General features: G+C 42.3%; 1 protein-coding gene across 2 annotated transcripts in view; it reads left to right on the top strand.

The window, feature by feature from the left end:
• Positions 1–546: 546 nt before the first annotated feature.
• Positions 547–26,201, top strand: part of Usp15 (ubiquitin specific peptidase 15) — an 81,801-nt gene continuing 56,146 nt past the window's right edge. For both annotated transcript variants that reach the window (XM_051176155.1, XM_051176156.1), the window contains exons 1-3: positions 547–715; positions 18,831–18,958; positions 24,015–24,145. In XM_051176155.1, the coding sequence (XP_051032112.1) occupies positions 627–715; positions 18,831–18,958; positions 24,015–24,145 (348 nt within the window). In that variant the 5' untranslated portion in view covers positions 547–626. The remainder of the gene's footprint in view (positions 716–18,830; positions 18,959–24,014; positions 24,146–26,201) is intronic.

Consider the following 26,201-nt stretch of genomic DNA (forward strand, 5'->3'; position numbering starts at 1 on the left):
CCAACGGGCAGCAAGAATGCGAGAGCTGGGAGGAACCTAGGAAGGAGCACTGCGTCCAAACCTGGGGTTTCAGAGCGCTCTTTGTGCCAATGCTCAGTGGGCTTGGGCTCTGCGGCTGGAAAGCAAAAGCCCCAAGTCACCGAGCTGCGCGCCTTCTGCCATGTCTCAGCCGGCCCCGCCCTCCTTCGGCGGCAGTGAACCCGCAGAAAAGGGTCTGGGGGAGGCGGCTGCGACCGCAGAGGGGCGAGGCGAGCCGGGCGATGGAGGGCAAGGCCGGGGAGAGGAGAGAGCGCGGTGCCGGCGAGAACCGTGCACACGCGGAGCCCCGGGCGGCGGCTACGCCGGGAAAGCGCAGGGCGAGCCGCCCGGGTGTGTGCGTGTGTGCACGTGTGCGTGTGTGCACGTGTGCGTGTGTGTGCGTGTGTGTGGGAACCGACGCGGCCAGCAGAGCGCATGCGCGGGCGCGCCCAGCCTGCGCTCCCCGGGCCACGCCCCCCGTCCCCCCGCCCTCGCGTCCCATTTGGTACGGACCTGGCGGCGGGGCGGGGCCGCGGACGCCATTCCCACAATGCTCCGGGGCGTGCCGCCGCCGTCGCTGCCGCCTCCGCTACCGCTAGTGGAAGAAGATGGCGGAAGGCGGAGCGGCGGACCTGGACACCCAGCGCTCCGACATCGCGACGCTGCTCAAAACCTCGCTCCGGAAGGGGGACACCTGGTGAGGCGGCGGGGCGGCGGGGCCCGCGGCGGCCCCGGGGCGGCGGGAGGGAGGGAGGGAGGGAGGGCTGGGCGGGAGCGGCGCGGGCTGGCGCCTCCGGCTCGGTGACAGGTGCGGACGGACGGTGCCCGGCCGTGGCGGCGGCGGCGGCGGTGGCGGCGGCCGGGGCAGCACATTCGGGGGCGAAGGCTGGGCCGGCGCGGAGGGCAGGGCCGGGGCCCGCGGTGGGCGGTGCGCGCCCGGGGCTGCGCCGAGCCGCGGCCGAGGCGAGGCGAGGCGAGGCTCGCGCGGCTCCCGGTCCTCCCTCCTCCGGCCGAGCCGCTCCCACCTCGGGCCTGCCCGCAGACGGCTGCAGTCGGCTCGCCCTGCCCGGCCCGGCCCGGCCCGGCCCGGCCCGGATCCGTGTGTGTGCGCGCGCGAGCCGCTGTGACAGAGCCCGGGCCGCCGCCTCCTGCCTGGCCGCGCTCCTCCGGGGCACCCGTCCCCTCCTTCGCCGGCATCGTCCGCTCCCCCCGAGTTCCCCATTATTCGGATTCCCTTCTCGCCGCCTCCCGGGACTCACTACTCGGGCTTTCGGGGCGTCTCGCGGCGGGTGCCACACAGGTGGCCCGTGTCAGGTCGGGGGTCCGCACTCCCCACTTCCTAGTGACACAGGCAGGGAGGGAGGGAGGGAGGGAGGGAGGGAGGGAGGACACCACGTGCTCCGGTGCTTTGCCCCTGGCTTGATGGATGCCGGCAGCGTTTCTGTTTGAGAAGTGCAGCCCTTCCCCTCCCGGCTAGGAGGGGGGGTGTGGGTGTGGGGCTTGGGATAGCGTAGGCCTGCAAAAAGTAGATAAGTCCGCTCCAAGCTTAAGCAGCTTGCTAACATTCAAACTTGTAAAAATACCAAAAAAAAAAAAAAAAAAAAAAATGTGCTGTGCCCACACGCCGGAGGAGGCAGGTAGAGATGTTAATGCTTAGCTCGGACGGATGGCTTCCGGAATAAATTGGTGGATCTGTCCTATGAAGGGAAATTAGGGGAAGGCCAAGGGTGCCTGCTTGTTGTTCTCTTGTAAAAAGTTACTTTCCCTTCCCTCTGTCGCCACACCGGTGCTTTGGAGCTTCCCCAAGTGTTGGTTCGGGCGCTCCGGTGGGGCTTAGTGGCAAGAGTCTTGTTAGACCTGGTTAGTGTCCGTTTTCCGCCTTTTAACCTCGCAGTGTGTCATTGAAGCCGATTCGTTTCAGCCATTGCACCTCCGAACCCATCTGTGAAGTGGACAGTAACAATGTTACTGTGTTTGTCCTATATTGAGTCACTAAAATATTCTGAAACATCTGATACTTAACAAATACTAAGTTTTAGTAATACCCCCCTCCCCGCCGTTAATTCCTAACAAGTGCTGTGGGATTGAAAACATTTTCAAGTAAGCTAATACATGACAGCTTGTAGATCCGAATTTAAGTACTTTGATGCTAGTTTGTAAGGCAGGGTAGAGTTTCTATAATTAAGACCCCCCCCCCTAATGACTTAAAGCACTTGTTGCGGTACAGCAAACGGTATGATCTTTCAGTGGCTGAAGTCACTATTGCTTATATTCTAATGTGTCTACCATGTTTATTACTCAGTAGAAACTGGGTATTCCCTGGAACATCTGTTTTACTTGGCCTGTGGAGTCTTAAAGCATGTTCTCTCATATATTGAAGAACACTTTAAAAAAAAAAAAAACAAATTTGTTGCTTCATACAAATACAAATGTAGCTGTCTATGAAATAGAAATCTATATATTTAAAATCTGGATATTTTTCTCTAATGTTTTTGTATGCTGAGTAGTGTCTGGTGTAATTGGTGTTGATGCTGCAATATGATTTAAGAAATAAGTGTATTGTGGACATTAAACATTTTATAAAGTTGGGTACTTTTCTTGGTTTTTTTGTTAGTTTGGGTTGTTTTTTTTTTTTTTTTTTTTTTTTGAGACAGGGTTTCTCTGTAGCTTTGGAGCCTGTCCTGGCACTCACTCTGTAGACCAGGCTGGCCTTGAACTCACAGAGATCCGCCTGCCTCTGCCTTCCAAGAGCCAGTACTTTTTAAGCATTTGTATTTTTGCCTCTTGACACAGTTACTATTAAAGGTACTTTTATGCTAACAGAACTATGTACTGTTAAAACGTAGTTCTGTGTTAAAATGTAGAAGTTCAGTTCATATTGAGTTATTACAGGGCTTTCATTTGGGAAAAGAAAATGAAGGCCAGTTTTTGGGCTGCAGCTGAGTGTGGAAGGTTCCTTTTTTTCACCTTCCTGTTAATTCACTGTGTAAAACAGTGGTTCTTGGCCTTTCTAATGCTTCCACCTTTAATACAGTTGCTCTTGTGGTGGTAACCCTCAGTCATAAAATTAATTTTTGCTGCTATTTTGTAACTGTAATTTACTATTGTTGTGAATTGTAATGTAAGTATTTTCATTTTCTTAGGTGACTGACCCCTGTGAAAGGGTCCTGTCAGCCTGGGGATCTCAACCCTCAGGTTGAAAACCACTGATGTAAATGAATGGGAAGATGCAAGTGCAACATATTAGGAATTTGCAGAAATCATTTTGATGCATGAATCAGTTTATGTGTAAGTGGGAGGTGAGCCCCCACCCGAAGAAACAGTGTGCGACAAAAGTGTGTTTCAGAGTCTTACAGAGAGTAATTTGCAAAGTACAACTAGATAATAAACTTATTAGTTCTACATTGGTAGGGATGTTTAATGATAATTTAGTTGAACTTGTGAAACTTAATAGTTTTCTTTTAAATACTTAGGAACAAAATACCCTATGGATTGTTGATTACCTTTTATGGGTTATTTAGTCAAATCCAGTCATTTTATAGCTGTCCATAGGTAAATGGTACATTGTTTTGGTGTGTGCATATTATCATCTCTGAAAAACTGATTGCTGATTGGGCTACAAAGAAAAAGAAAGATAGGTTTACCATAGTCTTGAACTTAGTACAGATTTTTGAAATTGTAGTCAGGTGTGTTAAATTTCACCAATTAGCTCTTGAGCACTTTGCAAATGGGAGTTTCTTCTAGTGATAACTAACTCAGATACCTAAGCAAATAAAAGAATTTGATTCTGCCTGAATACCAGTTTCTGTTTATTTATAAAGTGAGTGATTTTTACTGCAAATGGAGAACACAAGTCTGAGATGAAGAGAATCATTCTTTATAATTGGTACTAGGTTTGTAATAAGAAAATCATTAACATTGAAAAAAGTTATACCTATAAAAAGTGAGATAGCAGAGTAAGTCATCTATATTAGAAATAAAACAATCATCTCATGATTGTTAATCTCTGTTTTAGTTCCCACAAGACATTTCAGAAAACCATGAACAAAGTTAAATTAGAGTTTAGGAATTACAGAAAAAGAATTGGAAAACTCAGCTTAGGATGAACTAAAGACACCTTTAGGATAACCTGTGGTGGCGGGTTTCCTGGTAAGAATAAAAGTGCTTAGTTTTCATGCTTAATTGCCTGTAAGCTCTCTAGGAGCCTAAAGAATGGCAGTTGAATGAAGTACAAGGAAAGTTTTGGATTGTAAAATGTTCCTTTTTAAGATTTTTTTCTCAAAATGAACCTGATATAAATAGATGTGTAAAGTTTTACTAAGCTGTATCTGCCAATCATTTTCAGTAATTTCTGTGTTGCGTTTATTAGTAGTAATGTATAGTTAGCCAGATTAGCTGCTATTGCTTGTTTGTATCTCCCTAGCCCCTAGTAAGTCTAGAAGGTTTAAGGTAACTTTGGAGAGTAACCTTACTTTGTGTTTAGTCATTTAGCACATCTGTATTTTTGTTTCAGTACATTTTCAAAGAATCTGATCAGTGATGTTTAGATGGGAGACATTGGTTTCCATGCTTGGGGTTTTTCTCCCTCCCCTCTTTCTTACCTGGGAACCTGTGAGACTTTGATTGTTTAGGCTTATGGAACTTTGATGCTAACAAGATAACATGATAGTCACTAAAAGAAATGTGCTCAGTTACCAAAAAGACACCATTGCATAAACCCTAAAGTATATGCTTACAGAAGAAGGCTGGTGTTTGCCACCAAGTGGGGCATACATTGTGTCACTTACAGGAAATGAAAATAGAAAGCAAAACTTTTGAAATACTGGCATCTTAGTTAAAATGAAATAGAAAGCAAACCCATTAAAGCTTATTCTTTAGATGCTTAAAATAGTGATGAAGCAAATTATAAACCCTTCATTACAGTCCAGGTTAATGAGTCCTTTCTGGCCAAAATCTAGAGGTACTCACTGATTTCTTTCCTGACATTCAGGCTTTTTGTTTCCTACAAAATTATGCAATTTCCCCATCGGTATATTTAAAATATGATTTTTTAATTCTTGCTTGAATAATAATAGTAATAATAACAACAACAACAACAGCTTGTAGAGCCGTAGCCCACGGTCTTACTTTTCAAAACTGGAAGTGCCCAGGTGCTGTTCCAAGTATGTGCTGACTTAGCTATTCATTGCTGAAAAATACAAGGGATTGCTGTTGCTCACATGACAGAATAAGAACCCTAAACTCAGAGACTCTCACACCACAGCTGGAATTTGCCCAAAGGAGCTTGGATCTTAGGTTCGTGCCCTTAAATCACTGTGCTCAACTCCCTCTTTTAAAATCGAGAGAGAGAGAGAGAGAGAGAGAGAGAGAGAGAGAGAGACCTCTTTAGAGAGAGGGCCCAGTTTATATTTATATTTAGCAACAGAATTCTAGCATTTTATTCCACACTTGTCTCTTGTGGCTGTTCCGTTTACGTGTGATGAAGTATGTAGGAAATCTTAGCATCTTGCTTTTAGAAATTAAATCATGGTTAAGACCAATAGGCAAATAACCAGATATATAGAGCATTTTTATTGAAAACTCTTGAGACAAGAATATCTGTGATCATTACTGATAGACACTTGAGTTGTAATTATCAGTAATCTTAAAGTTATATTAGAAGTATGCACTAAAGTCTTGTAGTGTAGGGTAATTTTGTATAGTATTCTATCCAAACTTTAACAGCATTGCTTTATTGCCACAGACACATAAAGTTCTTATGAACAGCCTAGCATTTTAAACATAGTTTATGATCCATGTTTACCAACTGAAAAAAATTCAGATATAGTTTTTAATGAATATGTAAAGTCAAAACAGTTTTAAGAGAATGGAAGGTAGAGGCTTATCTATGTTGACTCCTCTGACAAGCCTCATGAGGCCGCTGTGACTGAAGTCAGTGGTGCTGTCTGGCATTGCATATGTCTGTTTGATTATGAATTTAAAATGATTCTTTTCTCACCTGGAGAATCGCTTCATTACTAGCCATATCAATCACATTTTTGGAAGGGAAGACGAAACTGTTGGCTACATGGGCAGAGAAGTGAGAGGAGCTTCCTAAAACAACTAATAAAGGCTGAATGTAAACATCCTATGGCCCTTAAAATGAGGCCCAGACAATGTCTTTCTTTTTCTTCCCTGTGTGTGAGAAATGTGAGCGGGATTAATTGGCTTGCCATGGTACACATGACACTACCACTGCAATGGAACACTTACTGACTTGCTGAGTCTGTGCTGGTCACTATTCCCCATGCCTTACACGTGTGTGCTCTGAAATAAAGTGCATGCTCCATTGGATTTCTGAGCTTCTTTAAATACCTGCTTATAATTCTGAAATCATAGGTAGTATTAATAATTTGATGCTGTTACTACTTGAGTATAATTCAGACTGGCTATTCTATTTTCTTCTTAGTTCTCATTTAGAAATTTTCAAATTGCTAGGGCCTTTTGTTTTTTGTTTTTGTTTTTCCTTTCCCTTGAATAGTGTCACTCCAGCATACCATTTAATTCACAGTCTCTGTTTTATTTATTACCCTGAAGTTATTTCCTTAGATTTTCTTATCTAGTCTTTAGATGGAGAAATGTTACATCTTTAAATTTGAATTTCTTTAATTTTATCATCTACTTCAAACTAAACAAAAAAATTACTACTAAAGAAACCTCAAATAGGTTTCTAGTAAAACTAGTAATTGACTGCAGTTTTTAACTATGTAAGGAAGGCATCAAGAATTGCTTTTTAATAAATTCAGATTGTGAGATAAGGTAGAAAACATTTTTAGGAGTGATTTGTATTTGATTACTGTTTGTAATGGCTGTTGACCCTCGCCTTCCACCTTTAAATGTGTCTTGTTCATCTCTGTACGCCAGCCCTGCTGTCTCCAGCAGGGTTCCAGGAACTTAGGGCAGCCCCTCATGCCCACAAGAGGACTTTATACACCACGTGGCTTGTCCCCCAGCCTCCTACAGGGTTCCTTATCACTTTCCAAACAGAAGGAGCATGCTGACTGCTTCCTTTCCAACAGGAGAGCTGAAAATACCAACAGCCCCTTCCACACTCTCTGAGTGTGTTGGACCCAGTCTCTGGGGGTAATTCTCCACTGTTACAGAAAATTGTTTAGCAGAAGTACCCATAAAACAGCTCCTTTTGTGGGGGGAAATCCCCAAAGGCTCTCACTGACACCCTAAGAGTGTCTTTGAGGCCAGACTATTGTAAGTTATAGACATGGCTCAATCAAAGCCTGGGCATATTCAAGACAAATCGTATTACTTGCATGAAAAAGAGCAACAGGTCCTTTATTTTGGTGAAAGATAATTTATTTGATAATTTGACTTTTTTCTGCTATTGTCAAGCTCTGTTTTTGCAGGTTGGCAAAGTAATAAATTAGTCAAAAGGTTTTACCTCTGATAAAGATAGAAAACTCATTCATATTGAATAAATTTAACGTTGAACTTTCTGACCTTAAGAGGATATATAAATCTTTGGCTGTGGCTTACAAAAATATTGCTTGTGTATTAAAAGCTTTTTATGTGTATTAAATAAGTAGCATTGTTTTTATAGAGAAACTGGAATAAGTGTGCTTAGTTGTATACTGAATAAGTGGGGGGGGGGGATTCTAACCTAGGCAGTCCAGCCCTCCAGAAGGCTCTAGCAATACCTTCCTTCAAGTGACTGAGCCCTACTCATGACCTCTTTAAAAGTAGATACTAAACAGTATTAGACTCGAGAGGCGCCAACCTTGTCATGCTAGGTAAACACCATGTTCAACTGCGGTCCATGTGGGGAACCTGTAGAATTTTCTCTCTTCACAGTCTTACATCTTCTGACTTGCTGCAAGTGGGTTTGCCATTTCCTGTAAATTATTTTCTGTTTCTTGTATTATTGGACTTTAGGTTACACTTTGCTTATTTCAAATACATCTTCCTAATTCTTTCTAAAACTTGTCATCATAGATATATATTGTCTAAGTGTGTGTGTATGTGTGTGTGTGTGTGTGTGTGTGTGTGTGTGTCCAAGTGTCAGGGTGCAGATGTGGAGAGTAGGGATCAGAGGACAACTCCTTGGAGTTTGTTCATGTGGATCCTGGGGACCAAACTTGGGTCGTCAGGTTTGGCAGCAAGTGCCATAAATGCTGGGCCATCTTGCCCGTTTTCTTGATTATTGATAGTCATTTCAAGAACTCAACTGATCCCTATAAAGGCATTTCTTAATATAGAGGTATAATCCCTCCACACTTAGATTTATAAAAACAAATACAACAACTTTGTTTTGAAATGATTTATTTACTACACAGTTTTTCCACTAAGAGTATGTATATCTCTGGGTATGTACATTGTAATCAACTTTAGAATAGTTTCATCATCCCAAAAGAAACCATATAATTAGCAGTCACCTCCCATTTCTGCCCAGACTCCTTCAGCAACTTTTAGTTGTTTTGTCCTTCCTGCTTTAGTGTGATATATTAAAATGATGTGATATCTTAAGTATATGTCAGTGTTTCTTTATACCTTTTTGTCGTTAATAATCTTGTTCTAGGATTCACACACACACACACACACACACACACACACACGTATTTCTTAGAGACAGTGAACAGTATTCACACAGTGAGTGTTGTATTCTTTTTACCCAGAGATCTCTCCTGAATTTTAACCTTATATGACCTAAAGGTACAAACACTGTTACTGTGTAAGTAACCTCTATGTAAGAACCTATATAAGGGCTAGGAAGATGGCAGGGCAGATAAAGGGCTTGCAGCCAACAACCCTGGTGACCTAAGTTTGAGTCTCAGGACCCACAGGTTGGAAAGAAACAGCTCCTGCAAGTTGTCCTCCTACTGTTGTAATTGTAAAAAATTGTGGCTTGAGAGAGAAAGATGCCTCGTGACAGGGTTTACAGAGGGGTGTTTTATTGAGGGAAAAGGATCATTGAAAGGGGAAGGAGGAGGGGGAGACTGGCCTCCAGGAACAGGGACAGTGGGCGGGGAGGAGGGAGAGCGGGATGGGAGGTGGGCAGGCCCCTTTTAGAAGAGGGAACGTAGTGAGTGTGCACCGGTGGGGCTCTTAGTGGCTGAGAGACTGTCGTGTGAGAACCCGAGGGCAGGCCAGTGCAGATGCCTGAATACTGATGCCTGCCACCACATGCACATATTGTGGCATGCATGCACCTTAGGAAATGGTGAAGAATACATAGAGAGGTAAACAGGTAGGTAGTAGATACAGATAGGTATGCTGACTATCAAAAAGACATCTTCATTGTCTCTGTCTAATAAGGTCGAAAAACACTACAACACCCTGAGCAAGCTGGAAACTGGGTGACACCCTGAAAGGCTGCTTCTCTAATGGAAAAGCAGCTATTCAATAGAATGTGTATTTGGTTTGGAAATATTGTTGTGTTAAAGATAAACATTTATGGAATAATAAATGCTAAATTTGGGGCAAGAGTATGCAAAGCGTTATCCTCAAGACTGTGCCTGCATATGATGTGTTTGAGGAGCGTTGGTTGTTCTTTGTTTGGGGCTACCCTAATATGTCATAGTGCTCTTTTGTTTATTCCTTCCCCGACTCCATACTTCCCTCTGCCCACAGAAAAAAAGTCATACAAAACTAGATCAGAGGATTTATATAGTACAGGTCAATCGCTAGTAATTACTATTCCTTTCTTGTTTCTCATGCTTATCCAAGCTCTGATGTCAGAGTTGTGGGGGCCTCCGTATTTGAGGCATCACTGAGTGTGTACCTTGTGGAGGAACAGAACAACAGTCATACTTGGCCTCCTTCTTGAACTCCTTATTTGTCTTAGCTTAGGTTTAAAGTGGGTCACAAAAATTAGTTCTTTCTCACTGATGGGTTCAAGATGCATAGCAGAAAATAGGTTAGAAATGCCTGAAATCTGAAAGATACGAAGACGCAGTAAACCAGGCCACTTGGTTTGCTTGAAAACTACTTCCTAGTTTTTGGTTTTACTAAAACACTGGAGTCTGGGTTCTAGAAACAAGGATTTATTTATACTGAAGCACTAGATACCCTGCATGTGCCCTTGTTCACATGCCCACAGAGCTTGTTCGGAGGACCAGATGCACCTGAAATGCTGCATGGGGTACAAAGTTCTCCTGTTAAGAGTATTATTGACCCAAGTTTGACTCTCAGGCCCTCCTTAGGGTGGAAGCTCCTGCCAGTGGTCATCTGAGCACCATATACACAAGTTCTGTGGTGCTAAATACTTTGCAAGCCCCAAGAAAGACAGTATAGTGTTGTGGTCTGGACAGTAATTTCCATTGGCTCTGGAGTGTGATTTTAAGATCCTCTTCAAATACAGTAATGCTACAGTAACAACAGCAACAACATCAAAACCCTCAGATTTGTTTTTGTGGGAGTATGGGGAGGTAAGACCGGAGAGTTTCAGTTGTGGTTTGTTGTTGTTGGTGGTGGTGGTGGGCTTTTTTTAGTATTTTTATACATATTCAGAAGAAAACTTTAAGGCGCTTTGTAGGAACCAATAAGTTATGTAGCGGTAGTCCCAGGTGTAATAGAGGTCAACAGAGATACGGGGAAGCCCTAGGAGAGACTGAGGAGGGAGCTAGAGCAGTAGTAGATGTGGGCTTAGCATTTTCTAATTTTAATGTGTTTATGCTGACTACTATCAGATAAAGATTCTTGCTTAATTGCTTATAAGTATCTTATTTTTAACAATCCTGTTTTCACATACATTCTATTACAAATAAGTATACAATGATAAGCTATTATGTAGAATATTACAAAATAACAAAAATCATAGCCTCTAATCCAATGAAGCATAGTTAACCTTAGAAAAATGTTTAATTTCCCCTTCAATTATATGAAAGGAAGCGAAAAAACAGTAAACAAATGGGAAGATACTATACATGAGCCTTTGTAAGTGTACAGTGCATATAGTCTGTAATGTAGCTGTTAGCACCTTTAAAAGAATGGGCTAGGGCTATGATCCAGTTGGTAGAGCACTTGCCTATCATGCACAAGGCCTTGATTCTGAGTCTTCAGCAATGCCTAAACCAGGCATGAGGGTACATAGAAAGTTTTAAGTCAAGCTAAGGTACATGAAAACCTGTCTTCCAAGAACAGTAAAAAATAAATAAAAAGGAACATAATTTTGCCCTTTAAAAGTCTTGCAACAGGGCTAGTAAGATGACCCAGCGAATAAGGGCCTTTTATACCACACCTGACAACCTGTGTTTTCTGGCTTCCATATCTGCTCAGCAGTTTCCACCACACCACACCCTCAATGCAATAGAAAACTTTAAAAGTCTAGTTGCGGAATGGAGAACAAATTTTAGTGGGGAATAATATGAAGCAGAGAGAGAAATCTGTTATTTCAGTAGTGTGTGTCCCTAAACGTATTGGAAGTGGTGAGGCACACAAATATAGTATTTCATAGTAATGAAGAGGAGAGCTACAAATGGCTAGAAATGTCCTGAAGCTACCTGGTTACTGCTTACATATTATTGAGTAGGCTTCCAGCTTAGGAAATTAAACCACTGGTGAAGTGATAATGAAAATTAGTAAATGTGGCTGTGAAGATTGGTAACTTGGGGTTGAGGTGTCTATGGAAGATTTTAGTTGGCATGGCTTGTTAATTGGAAATAACAAGAACTGAGAGCTATCCCTGCTCTGCAGGTGTTGAGATCTCTGGTGTAACTTACAGTATAGTATCCCAGGAGGACACAGCGAGAGATGCACACTGTCAGTCTTGGTGACCCTGGCCCTCAGCATTTGTGTGAGGGGACACACACACACACACACACACACACACACACACACACGAAATGGCAAGTTAAAGTTTTACAGAGTTGGCAGGTTTTGGGTTTTTCGTACTTTAGTTGTTGATTTTGTGTATGCCGCTGGTGTTGGCGTAGGAAGAGAGACCTACCATACTAGGTTGAAGAGAAAGTGAAAACTGAGGAAAAAAGAAAGTGAAGATTGATTGTAAAAGCCTGTCAGAAAAATGAGACCCACCACTAGGGAGTGATAGAAGAGAAGGAGAAACCTTTGTTTATATGCTGGTTGGAAAGAAAGGGGGGAAAAAAAAACCAGGAGGAGAAGGAAACTATTGGGAAAGAATTAATTAGGTCCTGGAGTTTAAAGAGTTACATTAGCCCTTCCAGTTTTGTGTGGGGTTTTTTGGTTTTGTTAAAATTATCTAGTGAAGCTATCTGTTCACCTAATGGGTGAGACAGAATTGTTTGAAGAAAATAAACAGCCTCGTGTTTACCTCCTACAGGTACAGGTGGGTCTCACCTGTTTCCCTGACCCCACCCCCTGTCCTTGCTGAAGCAGCCACCATTCTGCAGTTAAGCCTTTTAAGAATCTTCATACTTTTACTGTGTAACTTCAGAGCTATGTAACGGTATCTGTAGCATGTCTTAATTTTTCTGTGCTTGTATTGTGTGAGCATATGCACATTCCCTTAATATGTGTTATAATGGCAAGTGTCCTTTTGTGGCCTTTTCATACAACATTGTAATTTTGAGATTTATTCATATTATTACATGTACTCATAGTTTTTGTTTAGATTTTTATGTAACATTTCCATATGAATAGTGCAATATCAGAGACTTTTCCCCAATTTTTATCATGTTATATTGTCATTAATAGTTTATTCTTGTAAATATGAGCAAGAGTTTTTGTAGGGTAGAATTTAACAGCTCCCTGTATAAGATTACATGATACATCTTCATCTTTAATAGATATTGTCGAGTTATTTTCTGAAGTTGGGTTTTTGCTTAATCCCACAAGCTCCCTTAAGCAGCGTAAAAATTCTTAATTAGTAAACCGTGGTTTTCGTGTTTAGTATTGACATCTGTATATATCTGCTCATTTGTTAGTTTCACTGAATTGATAGGGTGTTGCTTTGCAGTGTTAAATTGTACCTTCCTATAACATGTTGGTTATCTGTCTTATTATGCAGTGTAGAGACTATTCCAGTTTCCTGTTCTAGATGCTACCTATTTTTCTTTTTTTTTTCACTTAAAGTTTTTGATATAACCTGATCTTTTGTTGGCTAAATGCAGCATAAATATCTTCCCCGGTCTATGTCTGATCCCTTTATTGGTGGTATCCTTTGTTAAACACAAGGTTCCTGGGTCCCACAGGAAAGGGAGAATCTTCCCTGGAAATTCTTCTCTGGCCTCCCTGTGCTCCATGTGTCCATTGACATGTCTCTTTCTGCCCCTCTCCTGTGTGTGTGCAACTATATATGCGCCACGCACATGCTCGTGCACATGTGCGCTTGCACGTGTGCAGGTGAACCCATCAGGCATGGCCTCTAACACTTAGCTGTATTCCCAGCCCCTCGCACGTATTCATCCATCTATAATTTTTACACCAGCTCTGCTGTAACACAGCTTGTGCTTCTATAAACCACCCTGCTATGCAAAGGATCATGGGTAACTGACCAGGAAGTGGGCTGGAGAAACGATGCAGCATGCAAGAGGTCTGGCTGCTCTTCTAGAGGACTCGGGTTTCCCAGGAGCCACATGGCAGCTCACAAGTCTGAAACCCTAGGCCCAGTTGATCTGGCACCCTCCTTAAGCACCGTGTGCATGTGTTAAACAGACATGAATGAAGGCATAAATGAGAACATTTTTTAAATTGTGAGAACTTGAATTGAAATTAGGGTACAACACTCAAAATTCTGTCAGGGATACCTTTTTTTTTTTTGTTTTGTTTTTTTTTTTTTTTGTTTGTTTGTTTTTTATGTTTTTCAAGACAGGGTTTCTCTGTATTGCTCTATAGACCAGGCTAGCCTTGAACTCACAGAGATCCACCTGCCTCTGCCTCCGAGTGCACCACCAACGCCCAGCATCTGTCAGTGATACTTTTAAAAACCCTTGTAAAAGTGATAGCACAGCTTTAATTTTAAGTAGTTAAGAAATAAGTAAATGCTAAAATAGATATGAAATTTTATTGTGACAGATGAGATTTGCTTATAGGTGGAATTGAGAAGTATTACAGCTTGTGTGTTACTATAAATTGGTGCTAGGCGGATTTTCTAGCATGTACTGGGATATTTTAACAGCAGGTGAGCTGTATGTGGTTTATAACACAGTAAATTAAGGTAGATGTTTGAGCTGTGGTTGCTTGTAAATTTCTGTAGGCTAAGTACTGGCAAGTTGTTTTCTGTGTTTGCCTGTCTCTCTAGAACACCAGATTTAAGAGCCATTCATTTTCCAGGTCCAGAGGTATGTCACTTGCTTCACCCTAGTTCTGTCTGTTTCTACACAAAATACTGCTTAAGTGTACAATGCAGTTTCCAGTGTGTTCAAATTGGATCCTGGTCTATTACTTTTATATGGTGATAAGAACTTTTTGTTGTTGTTGTTTGGCAACAGGGTTTCTCTCTGTAGCTTTGGAGCTTGTCCTGGAACTCAAGATCTGTAGACCAGGCTGGCTTAGAACTCAGAGACCCGCCTGCCTCTGTCTCTGCCTCTGCCTCCCAAGTGATGGGGATTAAAGGTGTGTGCCACCACCACCTGGCTTGATAAGAACTTTGTAGGAAGCATTTATTACTACATTCATTATTGACTTGGAGTAGCATGTGGGCATCCCACAGCACTCATATGGAAGTCAGAGGACAAGCTGGAGGATCACTTGTCTTCTTGCACTATGTATATATCAGGGTGGAACTCAGGTCGCCAGGGGTGGTAGAGTATGTCTCCCAACTTAACTGTCTCATGGCCATGTGACAATCAAGAATTCTTGGCATGAGATTGGCCCTACAGTACAGTACTGTTAACTCTAAGCACAACATACAGCTGACCTGAGCTCAGTGCTCACACATAACTGAGCCTGTGTAGGTACCACGCAGCAAGTTATTTCTCCTCTCATGTCTCTTGACCATCTACTCTTTACTGTGAACATTTTACATACCTCGTGTGAGTAGAAACTGGTTTGTTTCATTTAGCACAAGCCCTTCTGGTTCATCTGGTTAGTACATACAGCAGGATTTCCTTCCTGTTGCAAGCTGAATAGTTAGTGCTTTGTGGGTGTGTTCCCCATTTTCTGTACCAGCTCATCAGTCTGGACATTTAGGTTTCTGGGTCTTCTTAAGGCTGTAGTGAACATGCAAGTGCATATGTGTCTTCAACATCTTGATACTATGTATCTCAGGAAGTGGGTTGCTGGATCATGTATAGTTAGTCTACTTTTTTTACTATTTTGAGGGTCATACTATTTCCCACAATAATGCACCATTTTGCATTCCTCCCAAAAGCTCAAGGGTCATCTCTCTGCATCCTCTCCAACTCTTTGAATGACAGCATCCTAATGGATAGGAGATGATGTTCTCACTGTCATTAGGATTCGCCTAGCATTACAGTTGCATCCTAGCATGTTCAGGTTTCCAAGTCATTTTTACACAGTTCTGTAAATAAATCATAGGCGCCTACAAAACATAAACATTTTCAAGAGAAGCTAGTGTTGAAAGCAGTTAACTGTCAAAGGGAAAGTGTTTTATAGTATTAGTATATAGGAAGTTGATACAGTTCCATAAATTCTACATGTTTAATGTAGGGCATTTTAAATTACAGTGTTAATGGCATTTCAAGTTCACATTTCTGCTTTTAATTCTATTAGATATATAAGACAATTGGTTGGGCTATCTGTGTCTCCATTATAAAGGTAAAAGCCAAACGTATTTAAGAAAATTATCTGGGGATCAAAACAAATGTTGACTCCCTAACAAATTCAGTGTAAGTACTTCCAGATGCCTAGGAACTGATGTCCCCATCCTTACAAAACTAACCTTTTAAAAATAAAGGAATGAAAAGTTACCCTAATTTTGTTCAATAAAAGAAAAAGCCATGATAAATGAAAAAAAAAGACTCACATTCAATATTTATCCATAATAATATAAAAGCATGTTAAATAGAAGGTAGTTTCTCTAGCATAATAGCATTTATCAAAAATTATCTTATCAAATGGTAAAAGTTTAGATAGTGCTATTAAAAACAATAGTGTGTTTCTAGCTGGCTGTGGTAGCACAGGGGAAGCAGAGGCAGGCAGATCTCTGGAAGTTCTAAGCCAACCTGGTCTTCATACCTATCAAGCAAAGTACACCAGAGGTGCCAAATGGCTTGTCTCAACAAAGAAGGTTTCTCTCGTCTTCTACCCTAGTTTAGCTGTGCTACTGGTCAGTGATCAGATAAGAGAAGTGAATAATTGGATTAGAGAACTGTCTACAGCAACATTAACTTTTCTATAGCGAAAACAAATAAGCAAACAAAAAAGGAGCCCAGTGAGTGGTGGCTGTGCCAGTAACACCAGCGCTCCTGAGGCTGATGGATGCAGGAGGGTCTGTGAGACCCAGGTGAGGAAAGGAAAGGGCCCAAGGGCATGTCTAACAAAGTAAAACTACTAAGGACTCAGCTGGTGGACATGAATGAGATTGTAGTGTTTGTTTGTTTTCTCTCTGTTATCATCTCTTGAAAACAGGCTCGGTCCCCATTTCACCCATTGGCCGGATAAAGACAATGTGATGTGGCGATACAGGGCTACTGTTCTTCCCTTAACAAAGGATAAAATCCTGGAATCTGCAGTAGCAGGTTCAAGAACATGAAGTACTCAAATGTGGGCTCCAAAAGAGTTGCAGCAGTCAGGAGTAGGGTGCTTACAGAGGCTAGGGAGAGTGATCAGTGGACACTGAGTCGTGTGAGCTGAGTGCTGGTGGTGCACCACGGTGCTGTAGGTATGAGTATATAGTGTGTATTTCCAGAAGCTAGAAGAAAGCACTTCAGATCTTACTGTAAGGAGATGACCGTTGCTCCAGGGAAGAGTGTTTTGCTGTTTAAACATTGCACTATGTACATGTATGGCACATCACATGGAGTCCATAAACATACAGAGGTCCTATGTGTCAGTTAAACAAGACAACTGATCATTCCTATGCACCAACTACTAAGAACCATACACCATAACTGCTTGGAAACTGATCCTGGTTTGGCTTGGTTTTGAGGCAGCGTGGTGTGTGTCTCTGGCTTGGCTTGGAAATCCTGGCTTACCTCATACTTAAGAGTCTTCCTGCTTGAGTCTCCTAGATGCCAGGAGTACAAACATGAGACACTGTTTTCAAGGATTTTCTTGAATTTTTATCATTTGAATTTTTTTTTTAAGTGCTACAGGGATTATTTTCCCTTTTTTTATTTTTGGTCAGTACTTGACTTCAAGTAGTAACTAATTATCTGATAATGAAAATAGTTTGTTAGCATTTATTAAAAACATTAAGTAGCACCTGAGTAATTGAGGGAAAACTCCTTACCCCCCCCAGAAGACTAAAGCCACAACTCCCCCCAAGTTATTCTATTTAAGTTCAGTGCAATTTTAATCAGAATCTTCTTTTTCTGTGAGGGGGAGTTACCTGAGAAGTTTATTTAAAGTTGTTTTGAAAGCACAAATGGCCACATGTATCTGAGTCAGTTAGAACAATAAGCTGAAGCAATCTTAGGGTTAGGGCAAGTAAAACACTGTAGACTTGGGACAATGATAAATGCATAAATGAACGAGATAGGGAAAATGTCTTGGTGAGACATTTACCTGCAGAGAAAGCAAGTCACACGCTTTAGTGTTTTAAACTGCAAAGGAGGAAAAGTCAAATTTGCTAAGTGATTGTGTGTGTGTGTGTGTGTGTAGTTATTGGTTTACAAAAACACGAATGTAGGTGGTGAGGACATGGGAATGATCATATTTTCAGTGGAGAAATATGATTACTATTGTCCTGTGTGGTTTTAAGTCATGTTAAATTTTGGAAGATGGGTTTACTTAAGAACCCCCACCTCCCAGAGCTCTCCATTGTGAGCACGCTGAGTTGCATAACTGCCAGTGGGAAAGGGTACTGCAGGATTCTTTATATCCGCTTCAGGAAAGGAAAGTGCTCATGAATATTCTCTAAGAATTAGAAGGTTTGTTAGGTTGGTGCCTTTGCTTTAGCTATTTTCAGACATAACTTTGGGTTTTTATTTCTCTAGTGCTCTGTATGGTAAGCCCAAAAATGATAGAACGGCGATCCCTGACTGTACATTACACAGAGAGATGCAAGCGTCTCTGGTTAGCCTCTCTCTGTTGGTTTTCTTGCAGGTGAAGCTGGTTAATGCTAGAACAATGTCCCAGAGACTGTATGAGAGAGACTGTGAAGTCAGTACCAAGTGTAGTGTTGAAAACGGAGCTGATAAACTATTTTTAAGTTTGATTATAATTAGTATAGTTAACTTTTAAAGCCATTAATAATAAGCTTTCCTTTCTTTCAAAAAACATTAAAGCATAAAAGATACACATGTTGTATTTGTAGGTTTCTAGTGCAGCCATTTTTATATGCCTATCTTATTACATTGTGCCTTACATTTTTGATTGTATGTGTATATATGTATATATACATACATCTCTGTATACATATATATACATATATATATGCACATACATATTGTTTGACTGACAAGGCTTTTCTTTAATTTTTATTATTGGTATGCTTTTGTAAAATACTGTGGAGATTGTTTTTCCATTTTTATGTCAGTATTTGACCTCAAATAGTAACTACTTATTTAACAATGAAAATCTTTTGTACAAATGAAGTCTTTCTTTCCAAGTAGTAGTGACAGTGCAGCTGTAGTGATTTCAGACTATTCCTGTTCTCGGCGGCTTTGAAGGAGACTTATATGTTCTCTAATACAAAATGAAATAGCAAAAGTAGATTGATCTATTGCTATTCTTGTATTTCCAGGTGTTTTGTTTAACCAGTTTCTTTTCTTTTATAGGTATCTAGTAGATAGTCGCTGGTTCAAACAGTGGAAAAAATATGTTGGCTTTGACAGTTGGGATAAATACCAAATGGGAGATCAAAATGTCTACCCTGGACCCATCGACAACTCTGGACTTCTCAAAGGTATTATTTTCTCCAGTCAAGTTGTAAATGTATTGAATTTAATGAGTGAGTGTCTGTGGGTGTAATGTGGGGAATGTTAATGCAAATAAACTGGTAGTTAGAAATTCATTACAAGCATGGTGTGGTGGGCAGCACACATGTGGTTGTGTTGAATTAGTTGTTGTGTAGACATAAACTCTGTAAGGTTCAATAAATCAGAAGAAATAGAAACATATATTAAAATGATTTGATAAGCTTGGAGGTCCTATATAAAACTCTGTACCCTGGACGAGAAGTCAAAGCAGAAGAGTCACTGTTTTAAGTTAGCCTTGAGACATGAGGAAATGCTTTCAGAAAGGGAAAGGAAAAGATAGTTATTTGCAGATCATTCTGTAATTATTTGTTATGTATTTGATGCATTTCTCTTTTGTATTTATGATATGATCGTGATTTAGGATTTAAAGGTTAAACTAAAGAATGTAAATTGTAAAGCACTTATTTTACTGTTTTGGGAAAATAATATAGCACACACTGCTTTCCTAATGAATGTGTGACATATTTTCAAAGTTAGTCATCACCAGTAGCTGTTTACGTTCTTGACTTCTTGCAGTGTCCTACAACCCAAAGAAAATAAATCCTAAGTACCAGCCCTCCCACTTACAGTCAAAGTGGAGTCAGAGGGACTAGATCACAGACCTGAAATAACTAAAATCCTGACAAGTATGAAAAAAGACTCAGTACCTGGTTTCTAGTTTGATCCCAGGAACCCACGCAAAAGTAGAAAGAGATAACTGGCTGCACAGGTTTAGTCTCTCAACCGCGTACATGATCCACACTGGGGACATGCACAGTGGCAACCACAATAATACATTTTACATTTTTTCTGGAAAGATTATATAACGGTAAACTGTCTCCATTTAGGAGGCAGACAATAAAGAATATGTATTTATGTCCCTGGTTTCAGTGTGCTTAGTCTCTGAACCCACACATGGCCATTACCGGTGTTTTACCTTACATGGAGCACTGATTGGACCAGGCTACTTCTGATGTATGAGAGCTGTTAACAGGAAAATATCTGGTTGACTGCCGCTCCCAGTGCTTTGAGAGATTAAGAGAAGTGCAAATCTGAGGAGTTCCTGCCTGGAAGACTATTGAGGAATGAGGCGCCTCCCAGCACCTGGCTCGTTGGTGACAGTTGAGGGACTGGTTTTGTCTTGGCCCCTTGTACGTCTGAACGGGTGTGCTTTGGACACCGGGAAGTGCAGAACGAAGGAAACCGAGCAAGGAGCTTGCTTTAGTTGTCACGGCTCTGCTGTGTTAGCAGGCAGTGCAGAACTGGGTGTGTGTTCCCACGGTGGAGGAGCAGAGCAAGCCAGTATCGCTGTGCCTGTGTGACGGACTGGTTTCTGCTGTGTCTCACTCGGGTCTGCTAGGACCAGCCTAGTCAGGGAGGGAGTTTATAAAGTCAAAGAGGCAGTGGCTTTGAGCACTGTACATGAAGCGAGGCTCAGATTATGACGCTGCCCACAGAAGGAACAAGAGGAGTAGGGTGTGCCCTAGTATCCTGACATGAGGTGTGTGTAGTGTGCTCCAGTATCCTGACATGAGGTGTGTGTAGTGTGCTCCAGTATCCTGACATGAGGTGTGTGTAGTGTGTGCCCCAGTGTCCTGACCTGAGGTGTGTATAGTGTGCCCCAGTGTCCTGACCTGAGGTGTGTATAGTGTGTGCTCCAGTGTCCTGACCTGAGGTGTGTATAATATGCCCCAGTGTCCTGACCTGAGGTGTGTATAGTGTGCCCCAGTGTCCTGACCTGAGGTGTGTATAGTGTGTGCCCCAGTGTCCTGACCTGAGGTGTGTATAGTGTGCCCCAGTGTCCTGACCTGAGGTGTGTATAGTGTGCCCCAGTGTCCTGACCTGAGGTGTGTATAGTGTGTGCCCCAGTGTCCTGACCTGAGGTGTGTATAATATGCCCCAGTGTCCTGACCTGAGGTGTGTATAGTGTGCCCCAGTGTCCTGACCTGAGGTGTGTATAGTGTGTGCCCCAGTGTCCTGACCTGAGGTGTGTATAGTGTGTGCCCCAGTATCCTGACCTGAGGTGTGTATAGTGTGTGCCCCAGTGTCCTGACCTGAGGTGTGTATAGTGTGTGCCCCAGTGTCCTGACCTGAGGTGTGTATAGTGTGCCCCAGTGTCCTGACCTGAGGTGTGTATAATATGCCCCAGTGTCCTGACCTGAGGTGTGTATAGTGTGCCCCAGTGTCCTGACCTGAGGTGTGTATAGTGTGCCCCAGGGTCCTGACCTGAGGTGTGTATAGTGTGCCCCAGTGTCCTGACCTGAGGTGTGTATAGTGTGCCCCAGTGTCCTGACCTGAGGTGTGTATAATATGCCCCAGTGTCCTGACCTGAGGTGTGTATAGTGTGCCCCAGTGTCCTGACCTGAGGTGTGTATAGTGTGTGCCCCAGTGTCCTGACCTGAGGTGTGTATAGTGTGTGCCCCAGTGTCCTGACCTGAGGTGTGTATAGTGTGTGCCCCAGTGTCCTGACCTGAGGTGTGTATAGTGTGCCCCAGTGTCCTGACCTGAGGTGTGTATAATATGCCCCAGTGTCCTGACCTGAGGTGTGTATAGTGTGTGCCCCAGTGTCCTGACCTGAGGTGTGTATAGTGTGCTCCAGTGTCCTGACCTGAGGTGTGTATAATATGCCCCAGTGTCCTGACCTGAGGTGTGTATAGTGTGTGCCCCAGTGTCCTGACCTGAGGTGTGTATAGTGTGTGCCCCAGTGTCCTGACCTGAGGTGTGTATAGTGTGCCCCAGTGTCCTGACCTGAGGTGTGTATAGTGTGCCCCAGTATCCTGACCTGAGGTGTGTATAGTGTGCTCCAGTGTCCTGACCTGAGGTGTGTATAGTGTGCCCCAGTGTCCTGACCTGAGGTGTGTATAGTGTGCCCCAGTGTCCTGACCTGAGGTGTGTATAGTGTGTGCCCCAGTGTCCTGACCTGAGGTGTGTATAGTGTGTGCCCCAGTGTCCTGACCTGAGGTGTGTATAGTGTGCCCCAGTGTCCTGACCTGAGGTGTGTATAGTGTGTGCTCCAGTGTCCTGACCTGAGGTGTGTATAGTGTGCCCCAGTGTCCTGACCTGAGGTGTGTATAGTGTGCCCCAGTGTCCTGACCTGAGGTGTGTATAGTGTGCCCCAGTGTCCTGACCTGAGGTGTGTATAGTGTGCCCCAGTGTCCTGACCTGAGGTGTGTATAGTGTGCCCCAGTGTCCTGACCTGAGGTGTGTATAGTGTGCCCCAGTGTCCTGACCTGAGGTGTGTATAGTGTGCCCCAGTGTCCTGACCTGAGGTGTGTATAGTGTGTGCCCCAGTGTCCTGACCTGAGGTGTGTATAGTGTGTGCCCCAGTGTCCTGACCTGAGGTGTGTATAGTGTGCCCCAGTGTCCTGACCTGAGGTGTGTATAGTGTGCCCCAGTGTCCTGACCTGAGGTGTGTATAGTGTGCCCCAGTGTCCTGACCTGAGGTGTGTATAGTGTGTGCCCCAGTGTCCTGACCTGAGGTGTGTATAGTGTGTGCCCCAGTGTCCTGACCTGAGGTGTGTATAGTGTGCCCCAGTGTCCTGACCTGAGGTGTGTATAGTGTGCCCCAGTGTCCTGACCTGAGGTGTGTATAATGTTGGAAATTAGGAAGAGATTGTAGGGTCCTGCACAGAATTAAATAGTAAACAAATGAGTCCTTGCAACTGATAATCTCCATGTGAAGGACAGAAAAGAAAGAAAAAGTTTGAAAGACTCAGAATCTCTAGCCAGGCTGATGTCTGTGTATGAACAGCATTTACCTAAATGGACCATATTGTGGGTCATCAAACCTGTCTCAATAAAGTTAGAAATATTCAAGTCATATCCAGTGCTCTATCTGCATGTACACCTTCATGCCAGCAGAGAGCACTGGATCCTAATAAGGATGGTTGTGAGCCACCATGTGGTTGTTGGGAATTGAACTCAGGACCTCTGGAAGAGCAGCCAGTGCTTAAACTGCTGGCTGAGCCATCTTTCTAGCCTCTCAGGATATATTCTTATAATAAAGACATCCATCTTGCAAGGTTGCTTAGAGAATTCACAGTAGTGTGTCTGCCATAGCTATCTGCTGTGTGATGTCTCATAGTACAACTTGCTTACATAGCATATGTAACATTTCTTCATCTTTGGAATTTCTGAAAACATATTCCAAATTGTATTTGCTGACAACACTTTGCAACCGCAGTTTAAAGCCTGTTTTAAAGTTAATAATCAGGGCTGGTAAGATGGGTCATCTGGTAAAGGTACTAGACACGGGACTGAGGATCTGAGTTCAACCACTGGGACCCAGGTGATGGAAGGAGACAATTGACTCCCACAAGTCGTCAACCTCTCTAGGTGCACCATGACATGTGTGTGAACATACCATGCATGCACAATAAGTGTAATAATTTTAGCTAGTACCCATTTTACTTCTATTGAAGATCATGTAAAATTCAGACCTTTTGTTTCTATATAAACAGCTTTCTCAAAATTCAGAATTCCTTGGTGAATCTTAAAAGGACAGTAGCTCTATTACCATCTTGAGCATTTTTTCCTGCAGGAATAATACATTCTCATTATAGAAATGCCACAGAAAGCAGCGTCCTCCTCTGTTGGACAGAGTCAGCCCAGGTTAGAAAGACCCTTCAGGTTAGTTAGGAGTCACTGAGCTGCCTCTCTCGGGGTGCTTTGGAAACTCAGTGACCAGTTAATAGACGAGTCTCAGAATGGATGGTGACATTGCTGTGACTCAGGAAACTGTTCCAAGTCTCTGCCCTGAACTACACAAAAGTTCTGAGTTTGCCTTACACATGTTTAAGCATTTCAGCATGAGAAGTCCTGTACACACCATGGCTATAGTCTGGGAGTGAGTTCCGATTGTGGGTCTTCTGGAGTAAAGCAGACGCCTTACAGAGTAACGTTAACGTCTTTACCGTGAGTTTCAGAAGTTTGTAGTCTGTGCAGCAGTGTATGGAGAGATGGTGCTGCTTCCTGTTCTGTGCTGAGCTTGTTTTCCTGTTGTAGATGGCGATGCCCAGTCACTTAAGGAGCACCTTATCGATGAGTTGGATTACATACTGCTGCCGACTGAGGGCTGGAACAAACTTGTCAGCTGGTACACGCTGATGGAAGGCCAAGAGCCGATAGCAAGAAAGGTATATTTGAGAGTGACTGAGTATAAATGTATTTTGTTAAGTAGCTCAAGTTGGTAACTCAGTGTATTCTGAAGCCTTCGTAACTCATCCTAGCAGAGGCAGGAAGCCATGCCTATGCACAGGGTACTAATAGCTGCTAGCATACATAGAAGCTTCCTACATTCTCACTATTCTAAGGGCAATTCCTAGGATTAACTGATTCACACAGAATTCATATTTTACACTTGAGGATCATGAGAACAAAGAAAGGTGGCCCATTTTCTATATGATATACTGCTTTTTTTCTAAGACAATTTAAAAAATAAACTAAAAAGTGAAGAAATGTTTTTTTGCGACATAAAATACTGTAAAATGAAAATGTAAACCTTTTCCGTCTTTTTTAAAAGTTTTACAATTATAGTCTAGAAATACTAAAAATAAACATATTTTGGAACTAAAATTGGCATTACTGTAGGAGAATACCATACTTCAAGATAGATAAGCTGATCGTGTATGTCTGTTGGATAATTTATTGTGATTTATATAATGTGAATATAGGTCTATGTGTTTTGCCATTCTTGGAGAGCTGAGTGTCCTGACTTGCTGATGGATATGCTCTACCTGGGAAATAGCTCTGCAAGAAAAACTTAATTGTTTTAAGAGCATTTCTTCCTTTAAATTTTTTTTGATAATTCCATATGAATGGAAATGCAATGTATTGTGGATGTATTCACTATTACCCTCCCATGCCCCAAACTCACTCAGTTCTTGAAGGGAAGTGTATGTGTGGCACGTTTTCTTCTTTTCACCTGGAGCACATTATATGCTACAAGTTTCAGGGTGGCACTAGGTCCACCATTGCCTGTTGTAAGTCTTAGACTATTTAAAAGACTTACTGGAGCTTAGTTTTTCAAAACTAAGGACATTAACGTGAAAGAGTCACAGGAAGTTCACATACTTGTGAAGAAAAGTTTGAGAAGTCTGTTAGAAGGTTTGTTCTTAATAAAGTGAATGCTAATTTTTCAGCATGTAAATTAATTTTCAAATATCAATATATATAAAATTGCCTGGAATCCCTCTTAGAGATGCATCTCCCTTCCACATTAAATGAGTAGGTCTAAGAAATTGCATTTTATTCTACCCTAAATTACTGATACACATTTTCTTCAAGAAGTGAACACAGTAAGGACTCTAATGACCAGCTCTGGATTGTGTCACTCTGTGGCTACATTAAAGAATATGTGATACATAGATGAAAGTAACTGTTTATAAACTTCCTCAACTGGAGTGCAAGGTACTCTGCTCTAAAAACAAGCTAACCAGAAAAGAGTGGAAATATACAAGAGAGTTAGCCATACTGGATAGGTGACAGTAGATTTAGTATGCTCAAAGATAAATAATTGGAAAGTACTATAAAACTACTAAACAAGATTCTGACACTTCTAAACTAATAATAATAATATGCTTTACATTTGAGTGTAATGAGAAAGAGAGCTGGAAAGTGAATCTTAAGCCATTTGATGTTAGTGGAAACAGGCCGTGTAGAATTTATGCTAAGGGACAGAGTGTCTTTAAAAGGTGAAGTTGTACTTGGTATAGTCACTACTTTTAGCGTGAGACTCATAGGAGAAATGGGTGTGGGCAGGTAGAGCTGGTGCCTGAGGAGGGAGTAGCTGAGGTTGTTCCCAAGCTGAGAAGGTACCACATTATAGTCAGGGAACTCTGATCCTCAGACTGAAATACTATAAACACATAGTCACAAGTGAACAAGACAAAAGGATGCATTGTCCTCAAAAAAGAGTAAGTCAAAGAAGTGGTTTCCCAGTGGAAACAGTGGGAGCCAGGAAGCACTGTAGCGCTTGCAGGACACCACAAGAAAATTAACTGCTAATCCAGACTTAGGACCCAGGGAAGGGTGCTTAAAGAGGAGAAGAAAATAGAAAGACCTAAATTCTTTATCGTCCAGTGTCTTTTCCTGATGCTGATCCCCTAGTTTGACAATACTGGTGTGTTCTCCTACACCTGGTGTTGACATATTAAGATTAGGTTATGGGAGACCCTGCAGTGTACATCTCAG

Source organism: Phodopus roborovskii, unplaced genomic scaffold (assembly GCF_943737965.1).
Source record: "Phodopus roborovskii unplaced genomic scaffold, PHOROB, whole genome shotgun sequence".
NCBI lineage: Eukaryota > Metazoa > Chordata > Mammalia > Rodentia > Cricetidae > Phodopus > Phodopus roborovskii.